Here is a 16,939-nt window from a genome sequence, read left to right as displayed (position 1 = left end):
GTAAGTGTGTCAGTATGATAGTCCACATTAAGGAGTTACATGATGATAAGAGCAGATTTACAAATAGGACTATTAAGATGGTCCTAACCAGTTGCAACTTTTACAGAGCAGGGTGTGACAAAAAAAGTTTCCCTGAACTGTTGTATATATTTCCGTAACTTTGCATTCGCAAACGTGCAGTCTGGTCTGTTATAAGCTTTGATAAGTTGAGCATACAATTTCAGATTCGAGCCAGCAGGGTTGCTTTGGTTCGCATGTTTGTCTGTCCGTTTCTCTGATCTATACATTCCTAGAGAATTGAACAAGGGATTTCAGTTATATTTCTCGATGTACGATGTAACTTTCTACTTTTCGAGATAGAAATGCGCCAACTGTAGGTCCCACCTCTTAAGTTTATTGATTACTACTACTACTACTACTACTACTACTACTACTAAATTCTATTTGTCTTATTAAACACTATTCCAGCCTTCAGTTTTTTACGAAGATTGATTAATATCCATCGTTTAGCTTTAAAGTCCAAGTTAAAATAATTAAGAAGAAAGCAGTCTTATGGGATTTGGCACCGTGTATATGTGGTGTTAACCGACGTTTCGGAGGAACGTATCGCCTCCATCTTCAGGGTAGAAGAAAAAATATATAAGAAATCTGCAAGCAAAGAGACCCTGAGAAAGCAGAGTCTGCTTTTACCGGTTCTCACGGTCTCTTTGCTTGCAGATTTCTTATATATTTTTTCTTCTACCCTGAAGATGGAGGCGATACGTTCCTCCGAAACGTCGGTTAAGACCACATATACACGGTGCCAAATCCCAAAAGACTGCTTTCTTCATAGTCACTGCCGTGAAAGCCTCAAATCTTACTTAAAATAATTACTTCAAAATTAAATTTTTACCTCACAGAAAAATGCTATGTATCCATTATAAAGCCAAGTTTATTAACCGTTTGAACAAAATAGTTCCTATGTTTAATACTAGAATTTAATATTCTGACTGTATTTCTCCCATGGTGTATGTAGTTGTTTCATACGTTTCTCAGAATACATAACAATTATTTCCCTAAGAGCATTAACCGATTGGAAAGGCTGTCTCTTTTTGTGATCTACAAACTGAATTTTTAAATGTTATTTAGGCGAATTTCAGGCATCAAAGGGTTAATTCTGTAAAGGGAAATAATTTTGGTTAATTCTGCGAATCATACGAAATACACAGGATTACTCTATGGGCGAAATTCGGAGTATTTTTGTGTTGAATTAGGTGGTTCATATAGTGACGATTATATTTAAGTCCGTTTACCCGATGGAAGCCACAGCCCTCATGAAACTTTATTCCGGAGACCACCGAAATGTTAATGATCTAATTACTACATATATTAATATAAATTAAATTAAATAAATACATACAGAACTATGCTTGCATAATATAATTAAATATCGTTAGCAATTACAGATTATTTTTACACTATTGATTTACATTGTATTAAGTCTAAAACATTTCTATTTACATCAACGAGACCTCAGAATATAATAATTTGAGAACCACTGCTTTTAAACCTTGAACTCACAAATCAGGTTTGATCTGCTCATTTCTATATGATGACGTAATTTTCCCTTCCGGTTTCAACCAGGGATCCTAGTTTCTAATCTGTACATGAGAGCACTCCAGAAAGAAGGTGACCACTGGGAAGACCAAGGCATAGGATGGGTGGATAATATAAAAATGGATCTCAGAGAGATGGGATGGGAAAATAGGGATTGGATTGATCTGACTCATAATAGGGACCAGTGGAAGGCTTATGTGAAAACGGAAATGAACTTTCGGGTTCCATAAAATGCTGGGAAGTTCTTGAGTAGCTGCACAATTGGCGGCTCCTTCAGAAGGGATCAGCTCCATGAGTGAGTCAGTGACTTGAGAACACTACTTCTGAAACTCATTTAAACCTGACGACTCCAGAGATATATAGTGCAACAGTATTAGAATCTGCATAACTTGTAGGTGCTGGCAACTGGCAGGTGGAGGGAAGGAACTCCAAGGGGGGCCGCTAGGCAGGAAGAGGCGGAAAATCTGTGTAGATTCTTTGGTTGACTCGATTTACAACTGCGAATGTTTCTGATACAGAAAGTGACAATGAATGTTTACAAATTTACAGAGTTGTACTAGTTCCTCTCTGTTCCGTAGACGGACGTGATATTCATTACGACCCATGGCCTGTGAGAACTGAATCTCTTACAAGAGAACATTACCATATCAAAAGCCCGTACTTGCAAACACTTACCGGACCCAAACTCAACTCTCATACACTATTATATGATATTATAAAATTTTATAATGAGGATCTTAAGGTGATCAACAATATTGTGACATGTATACCTATTGTTAAGCAACATCTTGGTAAACACATTTCCAAATTCGCGCAACAATAGGACGTCCATTTCTAGGCAACGGATCAGTAAACATGCTTCCTTAACAATAGAGACTATGTTTCCCGCGTGGTCCATGCAAAGCGGTTATAAAGATGGATTCAGCTGAGGAGAGTCAGTGGTCAGAAGTTGAGAGAGTTAATTTTTTGTCGAGAACCGGGTAGAGTTCTGGAGAAGGCAGTAGAAGGTGATTGAGAAGAAATGGCAAAAGAGGAATTAGGCTGTGAAAAGAAGACTTCATGTGTGATTTGACGTGACAGTGAGACTATTATGAATCCGTTGTCAGGATATGACTAGTGATGACTGAAATCCCTGGTATGTGTGTAATGGTGAACTGGAAAGTGTGTAGATCAGCAATAGCGATATAATTGCCTGTAGTCCCGAGATGTGAATGCATTAGGTGTCAATAAATCCAATTATCCAATCCAAAACCTCTTTTACAAGCCACGCTCAACTAAAATGAAATTTGAAAGAGCACTGCGATATATTACTGAAACCTCTTGGTTTATGCTGTGTGGTCATAAGTTGGTTTCGGGAAGTTTAGGTGCTGAAATGGTTATTATGTATAGAATATTAGAATGAAAAGTAATCTGCCAAGATTATTCAAATTAATGTAAGCCTATTTCCAAAATGATCGTTATCTGACGTGTCTGCAAGGCTGGTTCCCATTTTCTTCATCTGATGCCTGTTAATATGAACTGTAAAGTGAAGATTGAACAATGCACTCAAATTAATGCGTGTATTTTAAGCCTGTCTTATTTTCGAATATGTGTAAATTATTGTCGAACAAAATATTACGTTATCGTTATAGAAATTATGTGATGGAATTAATGCATACATAGTTTTTTGGAACTACTGAACCGATTCACCTACATACTGTGAGCGGGGAGTGAGTCTATATTAAAATTTTCTGTCATCGAATTGAATTCTGTATATCAGCACAACATAGCATATTTTGCATGAAGATGAAATACAACGTTATACGATTTCTAAATTATCTGATAAAATAAATATTTTGATTTGAAGGAATCAAATTTAAACGAAAAGAATTTTATTCGCGATGTCATCCGAAAAGTCAGCTCTTTAGTGGTAAAAGTTTAATTCCCTTACTGGAAATTCTTTAAATATCGGAAGGAAGCTATCAGTTCCATCATTCTTCAACGTAGTGTCCTTTTGGGTAAAAAACAGCACGAAGCTGACCTGGGTCTACACCTTCCCTTCTCCATGTATCTTAAATGTGCAACGATTAGCTAAGCACATGGATATATTTGCCTTTATTTTCACACATGGAGAGTAATTTAATTGTCCTGTGAAGGCATTTTATATCATCCTCTTCATTCCAATTCTAGTTCCCTTCTTCCTAAAAATCATGGAAGAAAAATTGGAAAACCTATGGGCTGTTTCTTCAAGTCTGGCCGTTCATAAGAATACAGATGTTCAGGTAGAGGAATAAGGATCGTAGTAGCCTTGTCTGGACCACAGAGTTGCCCCATACTGTAAGTAAAATAATGCCGCGCCATAGCTCAAGCGGTTAATCGCTGGTTTCCCACCGCGGCGGCCCGGGTTCGATCCCGGGTCTGGTCAAGAGGGATTTGTGGTGGACAAAGTGTCGCTGGGGCAGGTTTTCTCCAAGTATTTCGGTTTCCCCTGCCAATCTTCATTCCACCAAATGCTCCACAATCACCCTCACCTATCATCTGGTGCTGGTACAATAGGCCAGAAATGGCCGCAGTATAAGGGCTTAGTCCCACCCCACTAGCAATGAAGGAAATAAGTGAATTAATGTTTGTTTTCTTTTCAGTGGCTCTTCCAGCACATTCGAGGCCCTGGCCTTTTATTCCTTTCCATAATTATATTTTCACAGACGGTAGGACTCCTTGGACGAATGATCAGCCCGTCACAAGGTCTCTACCTAAATACATGACAACACAAACACATAATAAAATCATACACACATCAAATACTCATGCCTTAAGTGGTATTCGAATCCATGATCCCAACACCTGAGCAAACGAAGACAGCCTTAGACCGCGCGGCTACTGTGACCGGCAAATTAACGCCTGTACCGGCCTAAAACTACATTTTTCAGCGTATCATGTCTATAAATGTTGCCCCTATAAGCTCACAATTTCTTTCTATCTTAACATGTGTTATTTTCACTGATATATTAACTATATATCTATGCTTCTACATCCCTTTGTTGGAGCTTGGTCGCTTTTCAGTGTCTTAATCCTATACACAGTTCGCAGGACCCCTTGGAGGGGGGATCAGCCCATCGCAAGGTCTCTTCCTGTACACAGAACACAAAAATAGAATAAACGCACACAGATATCCATGTTTTGAGTAGGATTCGAACCCATGACCGCAGTGTTCGAGGCGGCGTAGACTCTTCATGCGTCAGACCGCGCGGCCACTTTGACCGGAACGTATTAACTACCGTCCCAAAAACAAAATGTGTAGCTATATCCATCTATGGTATTATCAAGTAAATTAGTTACACTGCATTTTAATGCATTGCCGGTGATTAAGAAAGAAGAGGTAACTGCTATGATTTAGGGCCGAATATGGGCATCAATCTTCGTACAACTCTATGTGAAAGACAGAGGCAGACCCCGAGGAAGGCGACCTCCAGTCAGCTGCTTAGACTGGCCGCACCTTGACAGGGAATTTCAATGCTGGAGCATGCCAAAAATACTTACCTACAAACTACTTTGAGAAGCAGATCTTCTAGAGAAGCACACGTGTTTCGATGCGTCACATTACATGCACAATCAATATATCATCTTCCGCCAATCAACATCTGTTAGTTCACGTTTCATTCCAACCAGATGACATATACGCTGTCAATTGGAATTTTAATTCATGTACTCTGGGGCAGCTGACGTGCACCGTGATTAGACGACCGGTCTACCTAATCCAGGTTTCAAACCTTGTTTTGTAGTAACGTGGCATACGGGATAACTGAACAAAAACTGACATGTTCAGTGAGAATTCCAGATTAATCGGGAAGTCATCGACAGTAGGCTCACCGGCAGGAACTTTGTCAATATGTCCTTCTGTCGGAGCGCATGGTCAGTTCATAGTCGATTCAGCTGTTTTGGTAGTACAAGGGTACAAACATATTAAACAAAATTATCGCTTATTTCTACCATACATAATGTTTACACAGACATTAGTTCTATTTACTTTCTAGAGTATCGCTTATGATCACGTGGGATATCACGTGAGGGCGAAAAAACATTGTGATAGGACAGTGTTATATAATATATGTAATAATATAGTTCTGGATTGGAGAGTTCTGATGAAAGTCTCTGTTAAAATGTTTGATAAAATTAACCTATGAAAATGAATATAATTTTCGTCCAAACCGTGTAACAAAAACTGCTCCTTTTACAGAAATCCGTAATTCAAAATACTTCTTTAGGCGCAAAATCTTGATTAGAGCAAGATCTGCCTATATTGTAACGGTTTTCTAGATACATGTTAAACTAGGAAAAACTCATTATATCGGGGATAAGCCAATCTTAAGACTTCTGTTCCCATACAAAAGTTAAAAAATGAAGACAAATACGTAAAAAATAAGCTGAAATATAACACGTAATCAGCATAGTTTATGAAAAGACCCTCCTTTTGAGATGTGACTCTGTGTGTTCTGGTAGGGAGTTGTCAATGTTTCTGATAATTACACTGTCTCCTTCTTCAGGGTAGAAATGTGTTGAAGGTGGAGGCACCAAGATAGAACGGCTCTGAAGATGGAGGAAGCAGATTCATGTGAAACGCCGACAGCAGTCTATCAGACTACTGGCATCATGTCCTAAAGCACTGAGTCATAAAAATTTTATCATCTTTTCAACATCTAGGTCTATACTTTATTCACTATGTCTGTGGACTTGATATTACGACTTGCATTGTTTCGAGAGGAAACGAGTGGAAAACCTACTTCACAGTGGGCTGACCTGGGTAGTGCAAATGAGATGATAATTTATAAACGCCACTCATATCACGTGACAACCGAATCACGCTAAATCCCTTAAAGTGTATCACTATAGGTGACTTTTTACTGATGGTTCCCAGATAACGTAGCAGTCTGCTGTTGGAAACAAAGACACCTCGTGAACCGCGCTTGCGGGATCTTCCTTGGACCCAGACTCGTATACAGAACGGATTCTCTTATTCAGTTTCGTGTACAATGGCGGACTTTGTTATTGCAATTAGGCCTAATGAAATGGCTAGATATGTTATCAAGGAATGATTATATGCATCAAGATGGAAAAAGTTGTCCTCCATAACGTAGTACGCAAAACTACCAACAGGATTCAGAATTACTGGGTTTTTGGGCTTAGTTTGGGCTTTGACTCCATTAACGGAATTGTTTCAAAGTTCCTAAAATGAAAATGATCGACAAAAATTAGTGAAAGCCTCGTATTTCGAGATATATATAGAAAGGTTTGTTGGAAAATAAAAAAAAATCCCGAACAAGAATTTATTATAAATCAATACGACTGAAAATCTTATTCGTCAGTCAATTTTAATCAAAGTCTACATGTCGAATTTAAGCAAAATTTGTCACACGGTTTATGAATATATGGAGAAAGTCCATTTTTGGTCTCATGCAAGTTCACCTCTATTACGAATCAATATGGCTGTAAATTTAAACACCTCGACATTTCCTCGTGCAAGTATCTCATTTAGTATTTCAGGTTATGTTAAATAGTTTATAGAATACTTGTAGAACTCTATTTATAAAACTACGCAAACCAGGTTTATGGATCCATGTGACTAAGTCGCAACTGCCAGACAACTTCTAGCGGAAGTCTCACATATCGAATCCTAATAATGTTTCTCCGACGGATTTGCTGCTGACATTATGTACTGACAAACGCGCATACACGTTCTACATAAGGACTTCCTGTACATTGCAGAGAAAATCTAAAGGCAGCTTTACTGTTTCTTGTCCTTAGTGCAACCTATGTTTGTTTTCTCGTCGGCTGTCCAAAAACATAAAAATTAGAATATAGAAAACTATAATTTTGTCTGTGGTTATATTTGGGTGTGAAACTTGGTCTCTGACATTAAAGGAGGAATATAGACTGAGGGTGTTTGAGAACAAGGTGTTGAGGAGAATATTTTGACCGAAGAGAGATGAACTGGCAGGAGGTTAGAGAAAACTGCATAATGAGGAGCTTCATAATTTATACTCCTCTCCAAGTATAATTAGAATGATCAAGTCAAGGAGGATGGCGTGGGCAGGGCATGTAGCACGAATGGGGAAGAAGAGGAATGCATCTAGGATATTGGTGGGAAAGCCGGAAGGAAAGTCACAGCTGGGAAGACCAAGGCGTAGGTGGGTGGACAATATTAAAATGGATCTTAGAGAGATAGGATGGGATGGTTTGGATTGGATTGATCTCGCTCAGGATAAGGATCAGTGGAGGGCTCTTGTGAACACAGTAATGAACCTTCGGGTTCCATAAAATGCTGGGAAATTGAGTAGCTGGAAAATTGGCGACTTTTCAAGAAGGGCTCAGCTCCATGAGTGAGTGAGTGAGCGTAGCCAATGGACGACCTAACAGAGATTAAATTATTTTATGATATCGACTACGTATTGTAGACAATAGTTGAGGAATATATGACTGTCAAAGCGTTGCGAAATTACTGCGGTATATTTCTTTAACGCGGTTCATATCCTCATTTCAATAATTTATTATTGCATGAATACAGTAAACTTATTTTTCCTACAGCTACACGAAGAACCGGTACTTCTGCTTGTGAGTGAAGGACTCACCTCATATCCTTGCTTCGCCACCATTGACTGCCTTGGCCACGTGTAGTCCACTTCCTTGGCATGAGGTCCGCATTGCTGTAGAACAAAACAAACTTTAGAATACAGCAGATACTCACAACTCTACGTACCTTCTCTGTTGTCTCGTATTCGGGAGATTACACGTTACATTCTTGGTCGTGAGGAAGGTTACACTGAGCAGGACGTTTTTTCGTAATTTTCTAAGAATGAGACAGTACCTCAAACTGCCCACAACCATTTCCTTCCAAATCCTTTCTACCTCCAAATTCGTAATCTCCGTTTTATTTCGTGTTCATGATATAAATAATGGAGTTGATAAAACGTCGTTTAAAAAACAAAGAACTCTTTTGAGCATACATATGTTCTTCTGAATTTTCTTATGAAACCCCATTAATATTCATTCTTCCATACAATGGAATTTCGTGCAAAATAACTGATAGATTTACTGATTCTTACAGTCTTTAATACCTTGAAGCCCCCAGATCATTTAAGTAATATTACGTAGTTCGAAAATTTAGTTCCTACATCTCTTAAAACCGACCGAGCGACCGCCGCTTGTCGCCGAAGTTAGTGCCAACTTTAGCAGATAGAGCGTGTCACGTGGTCAGTGCAACGGATCCCCAAAGCCGTTAATTTCGGTTTCATAGACCGGAGCCGCTATTTCCTTGAAATAGTTCCTCAGTTATCCTCACGAGGCTGAGTGGACCCCGTTCCAGACCCACTAATTCTCAGAAAATCTGGTAGCGCAGGGAATTGAACCCGGAACCTCTGGATCTGTAGCCAGGAACTCTGATCACTAGAAGGTTGAAGTAGTTCGCCTGCGGATTAAAACCACGGAGTTTGTTTTTATTTATGGCACAGAACAGCAGCTATATTCATTATAAAGGCCAACATATTAATCCTGTTTACCGAAATAATCAGTGCATATCCTAAGAATCACGAAACACAAGAACATTTTGTAAGAAAAATGATTCGTTTAAATATTTAAACAATTAATGCACATACGTAACAAACCACTTTTATGTATAGAGATTAGTGACTCTGTTTCAATAACTGAGGCGAAGGAATAGGGAAATGGTATTGAAAAGTGAGTAAAAAGGTTTAACGAGGCGTTCATGGATTAGTTCAAGTTATTGTTCCTTGCAGTCTGCAAGAGACGAAGGAAAGCTACATATTCCACATCAGAAAAGTTGGTAACCAGGCTAGATTCGAAACGGGAGCCTCCCGATTACAAGTCCTGATCGTTACGGTTATGACAACTGATGGAAGGTGGTGAGTACTCAGGTGATGGTAGTTAGGTGTAGTTAGAATCTGGCAGACGGGTATCTCAGAAGACCCTGATGTGTGTACCCACATCCTCAGGAACCTGAAACTTCATGTGGTGCGCTGTTTCGATGTGAAGGCGGAAGCCATGGGTATCGCCAAATTTTTAGTACCTATTTACCAGTCTACGACCGCCTCTGTGGTCTAGTGGTCAGATTTACTGGCTACAGATCCAGAAGTCCCGGGTTCGATCCCGGCGCTACCAGATTTTTTTTTCTGAGAAGTAGTGGGTCTGGAACGGGGTCCACTCAGCCTAGTGAGGATAACTGAGAAGCGGTTTCAAGGAAATAGCGACTCCGGTCTAGAAAACCGAGATTAATAGCCGTGGGAATTCGTTGCTCTGACCACGCGACATCCTCTACCCGCTAAAATTGGCACTCACTTCGTCGACAAGCGACAGTTGCTCAGTCGGTATAATTCGCTTGAGGACTACAGGCCACAGGGTTTTTTTTTTTGTTATTTACTATACTACACGGCGTCACATCCCCCGAAGAACATAGTCTAAATAACTTTTCACGACACATATGATGTCTGTTTCTCCCTTACAAGGAAAATAGCACATCCATATAGAATAATGGCTAACACGTAAATTGCATTGTAATAAAAGTGCATTTTATAAAGCAGTGAGTAGATGCGCTGATGTTATACAACGACGACTCTCACGTTTCCATGGTAACATTCCGTGCAGTACACAAGAAAATTACTCAATTTTCCCCTTGAAATGTCGCCGTCTAGACTGTCAGATCCTCTTTTATTTCTCTGAATACGTTCTACTGTAAAGGCAATGACGGGAAAGAAAATATTGCATTGTTTGCGACAGAAAGAAGAAGGCGCGTGGGAGAACATTAAAATCGACGTTAGAGCAATGTATTGTGAAATTGTGAAACCGGATTGATTTGACTGAGGGTGACTTCTCTGTACACTGCAATGAGATATGTAGTTCTATATATAGGCCCTACTGGATCAGTAAATATACTGATCAGTTGACACGTAGCAGGAAAACTGCCTGATCATTGTTGTTAGTGATGTGGTTGTTTAATTGAATAGGTTGTATGTCATGGAATTGAAAAGTTATTATGAATTATGTCCTGAGAATACTGTAGAAGAATGTTCAACCATTTGCTTGGAAGGACTGGGGTCGAAGCAAGGGTATAGTCACTGTATTCGTTGATGCAACATTAATAGTTGTCTTCTAATTAATCAATCGTTTATTATCGCATAGATATATCGTTCATTTTGTCAACTGAAATTGAATTAAATGCGTTTAAAGGTCTCTATAGGCAAATTTAAGTTCTTGGAATAAAATATATACTTGATTAATATATATAATATTAATTTAAATATTTTTAGATATTGTATGATTTTAGGTTCAGAGAGCCGCGATAGGGTAGTCGGTATAGCTACTGGATACGGGCTGGACGACCAAGGGGTCGGAGTTCGAGTGCCGGTGGAGAAAAGTTCTGGACAACATGGATGTCCAGACCGGTTTTGGGCCCACCCAAACTCCTATCGAATGGGTATCGCGGGCTCTTTCCCCGGGGATAAAGCGGCCAGGGCATGAAGGTAACAATTCACTTCCAACTGGTATCGAGATCAAGAAAAAATGGCTCTATAATTCCATTCCCGCACACATCTTCGTGACATAATGCTTACTATGTAAAGTATATGGAAGATTTTATTTTTTATTTTATGGCTTTAGTCTATTGCATGACAAGCATACGTTAATTTGAGATTTATAAAGGGTAAAGCTGTCCCTGTACCAGGCCGTGGAGGCCCATAGGGTTGTGAGATGTCGCGGCTCCCACATTTTGTAGAAAATCGGCTCACAGATGGCAGCGAAGTTGTCAGCCTTACGCGCCAGCCGCCCTTTACTCAAGGAAGAAGCCCGGTACTCATTTCTGTTAGTGGCTGAGTCGACCCTAGGGCCATAGTGCGACTAGAAGGATTAGGTCAATTGAAAGATCCAATGACCCCATCGGGAATCGAATCCGCGTCTTCCCGGCTTGTACCATATTTCCTCAACCAACTACGATACCGCGTACCCCATTAATGTCAGATTATAACAGATAAAGAAACATAGATTTGTGCCTTAATGACTGGGCCATGCAGACGTATAAGGACACTAAGATTCTGCTCCACCATTTCTTATAGTCTGCACTAGACAGAGATGAATAATCTACTTCACGTTCAGGCCACCCAACCTTTAAAAAATGAATTCTGATTATGCATTGGATGGGCTTTAAAGCCCACATGGACACATTTTTTTTATTACTAGTGGGGTGGGACTAAGTCCCTTGTACTGCGGCCACTTCAGGCCTATTGTACCAGCCCCAGATGATAAGTGAGGGTGATTGCGGAGCAATTGGTGGAATGAAGATTGGCAGGGGAAATCGAAGTACTCGGAGAAAACCTTCCTCAGCGCCACTTTGTCCACCACAAATCCCACTTGACCAGACCCAGGATCGAACCCTGGCCGCCGCGGTGGGAAGCCAGCGATTAACCGCTTGAGCTATGGCGCGGCCATAGTAATGAAGAATATTAGGCTCCCTACTCCTGCAGGAAATCGAACTACAGTCCTCTCACCCGTAGCCAGTCACTGTGCTGACTGAGCTATTCCATCCGACAGAATTATTAACGTTCAACTACATACGAGACAGGTCTAGCTGCAGACTTTGTGGTGGAGGGGGAGCGGAGTTGTGTTTGGTTGTCATGGAGATGACAAGGTCATCAGCTCTTTGAGCTCGCACTGCCAGACACCCCCCAGACAGAACTACCCTCTTCTCATCTCAGCCCCCGCCACCCCCACACGATACAGCTTCCACTGGCAACGCAGCCAGAGGCGAGGTACCTGAACACAGCTCCAGGGAGAAAGGGTGGGGGCGGGACAGGACGAGCCTGGCTGGTAACTAACTACGTAACAACTTAATGCTCCCACAGCGGCAGTTATGAAGAGAGATACAATGCCGTGTAGTCCACTGAAATTCTACAGACGTTTCGGAGAAACATGTCGCCTCCACTTTCAGCGTCTTAGAATAAGCGCGAAATTGTGCTTTCCACCTGCTTCACTCTAGTTTTTTGCTTGGCTTATTCCTCGAATATGAAAATGGAGGATATATGTTCCTCCGAAACGTCAGTTGACTTTCAACGAGTACACGACGATATATCCCCGAAAACATAACTCTTAACAAACTAACTGATCAGACAAAGAACTGACTGATAAGTGAGTGGATGAGAGACTGGTTGCAGCAAGAGATGCTAAATGATTCCCAGACTGAATAACTGACTAATCAACCAACAAACTGGCACCCGATTGTTAACTGTCTAGTTCAACGACTAAGGAATCATCTTGTTGGACGAATGACTGATGAATTCACTACGAAAACAGCTGGATGAATTAATGACAAATTGACTAAGTAGCCAATTGACTGATTACTTTCTACATAACTACGCTACTTGGAAAAAAAGAAAACTGAATGTCAAATAGAGTAAATGACTAATTACCTAAGTAACTTGACCTAAGTTAGGAAGTCTTAATCACATTACCGTAAACGGTTGTAGAATCTTAAATATGACTCAGACCTTAAGCCTAAGCTCCACTAACCTCTCTGAACTGTTCACATTCTGAATTCATTAAAGAAAATGGATCATTAGGTTAGTGTTTTTGAATAGATGTGCCACAACACTTTCAGTAAAAATGCATTTCTACATATTTTATCGACCGTAAAGAAACTGGCTACAGGCCGGACTACCGGAATTCTATTTCGCGAGGGGAGAGAGATGTTTCTTTATGCCAGGTCATCCAGACCAGCTCCGGTGCCCACAACGAATTCCTATCCAATGGATACCGTTTTCTGTTTCCTAGGAGTACAGAGGTAGAAACTTTAATTTAACAGCCCATTTTCTCTTTAGAGGTGTGACTAATAACGAGTGGAGATCTCCACTCCATAGTACGTCGTCATGGCCTAAAGGAACTTTACCATTGTTTTACACATAGTTAGCAGATGTTTACGATATTTGGAAATGGTGTGGTCCTATTTTGTCATCTCTTTGGAATATTCTGCTGTTCTCACCATTAAAATTTCCGTGTATCGAAATTTCTTCATACTAAGCACTGATGTTTTACAGAAAACTCACTTGTAATATTAACATCTCATTTGTCTGAGTCCTAATTTGTTATTGCCGGTCACAGTGGCCGAGCGGCCTAAGGCACGAACTGTCTTCGCTCGCTTGGACGCTGGGATCGTGGGTTGGAATCCCACACAAGATATGCATGTCAATATGCGTTTATTCTGAGTTTGTGTTCTCCTGTGTTTAGGTAGAGGCCTTGGGACGAGCTGATCACCCATCGAAGGAGTCATACCGTCTGTGAAAAATGATTACGGAACTGAATAAGAAGAGGCCAGGGCCCTGTATGGACTAGAAGCGCCATTGAAAAAAGTGTTATTTGTTTATCTACGGTTTGTTTAACAGCGCGGCCATTAGATCAGAACTCATAACATCTAGTGGTAGAATGGCTAGGGAACGTTTGCAAGAGAGGACGGACAGATTCGCGTCTGGAAGGAAAGAGAAAACGTTCGTAAAGAACTACATCACAAACTGCTCCACATTTCATTAATGATCCTATCGTCGAAAGCTATATAATCTCGACACTGACAGTGTCGTTAAATAAGCAACACAAACGGAGTCAGTTGGAGAGGGGATGCTTTAGTCTGCGGCACTAATTCCTCTTTAATTTCCCTTTTCATTCTTTAATGAATGGTAGCGTAGCGTAGTACTACGGTAGCGTAGTTGGTTGAGGCATTATTCCACAAGCCCGAAGGTTGCGGGTTCAATTCCCAGTGTGGTCATTAGATTTTTCAACCGATATAATCCTTCAAGCCAAACTATGGCCCTGGTGACGACTCAGCCTCTAACAGAAATGACTACTAGGCATCATTTTGGGGGTAAAGGGCGGCCGACGTGTAAGACTGACAATCTCACCACCATCTGTGAGTCCATTGTCTACAATGTAGGAGTCTCGACGTCTCACAACCCGATGGGCCTTCACGGTCTGTTACAAGGATAACTTCACCCTTTTTCACTTTATTCTTTTTTCCATTTTATCCATCCCTGTATCTCTCTGTCTCTCAATCCTTCTTTCTTTGTTTATTCCTCATATTTTTATTCCTTTCTTGTTCGTCTCTTCCTTCTGTTCCTCTACTATTGCATCAGATCACAGGATACAGAGGGCTCCGTCACCCAGCACAGGTGTGCACCGTCCATCCCAAGGCTGATTAACTCAACTTCATCTGTTTCCCTTTGTGCATATGTAACCAGGAAAGGGAATTTTAAAGTGATCTTCTCTGAGAGCAATGGGTTTAAATTTTAGAACACTGAAGAAGTGCTTCACCATACGAATCAGTGACTTCAGAACGAACAAGCAAGCAGATATAGCGGTGAGTGTCCTGGCTTTCAGTCGGGATACACCCAGTTCGTACCTCGGCCGATTTAAAAAGCTATTATTGTTGATGGTTTCTTCAGTACTTTCAGCACAATGGTGAATATAACATCTTAAAGAAGCCGAGATCGTCAGACATTCAGCAACCGAAAATTCCTTATCACATTTAAGTAGCACTGAACGCAAAATGGATATCCAGCATCTTGAATTCAAAAGCGTCGTCAAAGCTTCTAAGCATCATTAAATCATCCATTCACTCGCCCAAACAGTCACTCAATCCACTCTTGTCTCTTCGTTTCTCTTGCCAAACCGCCCTCTTACAAACAGATTTAACTTCCAAAATGTTATATCCGTGTATTTTTTCCCTAACCAAACTGTGTTCAGACCGTCTCAATCTCAATGAGTACACAATGAGTACGAACATTGTGCGGTGTCTTCTTCAACACGGGACAGCCGTCTCTCTCTCTCTCTCTCTCTCTCTCCTCTCGCTCCCACTTTGGAGCTTAGGGCTGACTTCTCAGTTTCATGAAAATTTTACAGACTGTAGGACTCCTTGGACGGGTGATCAGCTCGTCACAAGGCCTCTACATACACGCATGAAAACATAAACACAGAACAAACGCATAAACTTACAAAACATCCATGCCTTGTGTGGGATTCGAATCCACGATCTCGGCTTCCGAGCGAGCAAAGAGAGTACATGCCTTAGACCGCTCGTTTACTGTTACCTTCTAACAGCCTTTAACAACTTGTAAATAATTTTATACTGAATATAATTGTCTAGAGGTTGGCAATCCGTATGCAGTAGGTCCAGAGTAAATATCTCCGTTTGGAGACCAGCTATGCTGACAGATGTTTCTCTTGTTCTTTTAAGTCCTTCTATATGATTACTAGTACGCATGTTGTACGAATATGTCTCAAATTAGGTCAAGACTCCTCGCTTCCACGTCCTTTTCGTTTCAGTATTCACCAATCAATCTACCATAATAAGCTACGTATTCTGAGAGAGTGCCGGTCACGGTAGTCGAGCGGTCTAAGGCACGTACCGTCTTCGCTCGCTTGGAAACCGGGATCATGGGTTCGAATCCCACTCAGGGCATGGATGTTTAGTTTGTATGTGTGCGTTTTTCTGTGTTTGTGTATAGGTAGAAGCCTTGCGACGAGCTGATCACCTGCCTAAGGAGTTCTACCGAATGTGTAAGACCTAGAAAAATCGAAGTGAACGGAGAATTCATGGAGGTAGGCCTAGGCCCACTGGGGCTGTAGTACTATGGAAAAAAATTATGTGTGCCGTTAAATAAACCAGGGATTCCACCTTAACTTATATGACCACATTAACAAATGTGTTCCGACGAAATCTATTCTGTATCACCGGAATCCAGATTAAAACTTAAATGTCCCACTTCTTCTAAAATTTATTAATTTCATTTTCTAGCCTTCACTAAACCTACCATGTTGTCTCTTCCCCAGATATTTTCAATTCAAAATTGTATGTACGTATTCCCGAACAATCAGTTCAGGGTGTAACCAGCAGAATCTTATATTTTGCTAGGACCGAAATGCTTACGACGGTTTCTTCGAATAAATTTAGATTATACAGGATGACTCCGAAGTCAGTTAACTCCATACTAAAACTTAAATAAAATACGTTAGATATGTGTTTATTATTTATTGAATTTACATACGAGTCGAATGTTCGAAATGAGGTCCTCCATATTCGCATTCTCCCAACTCTGTGATACCGTGCTATATATTGAATGGCAGGCTTATACGTATATGAACATTCCCGTTAATATAAGAGATTGGTTTAGGCTTAGTTTTGTATTGTATTGTATTGGAGAGGGTGGTTTTCCCATGCACTTAGACCAACTGTTGGTCCATTGTGCGTCCCCCTATGATATTCTACCAGTCTCTATTCCCTACCGGTACTGGTGCGTGCCATCAGTCCCGACTCAGCCAG

General features: G+C 40.7%; 1 protein-coding gene across 4 annotated transcripts in view; it reads right to left on the bottom strand.

Moving 5' to 3' along the window:
- LOC111866474 (zinc finger protein rotund) overlaps positions 1–16,939 on the bottom strand; it is a 938,200-nt gene that overhangs the window by 210,220 nt on the left and 711,041 nt on the right. For all 4 annotated transcript variants that reach the window (XM_033752262.1, XM_023855448.2, XM_023855446.2 and 1 more), the window contains one exon: positions 8,202–8,276. In XM_033752262.1, the coding sequence (XP_033608153.1) occupies positions 8,202–8,276 (75 nt within the window). The remainder of the gene's footprint in view (positions 1–8,201; positions 8,277–16,939) is intronic.

This window comes from Cryptotermes secundus, unplaced genomic scaffold (genome assembly GCF_002891405.2).
Source record: "Cryptotermes secundus unplaced genomic scaffold, Csec_1.0 scaffold320, whole genome shotgun sequence".
Lineage (NCBI taxonomy): Eukaryota > Metazoa > Arthropoda > Insecta > Blattodea > Kalotermitidae > Cryptotermes > Cryptotermes secundus.
The sequence above is the reverse complement of the archived record's forward strand: the minus strand, read 5'-3'. Positions and strand labels throughout refer to the sequence as shown.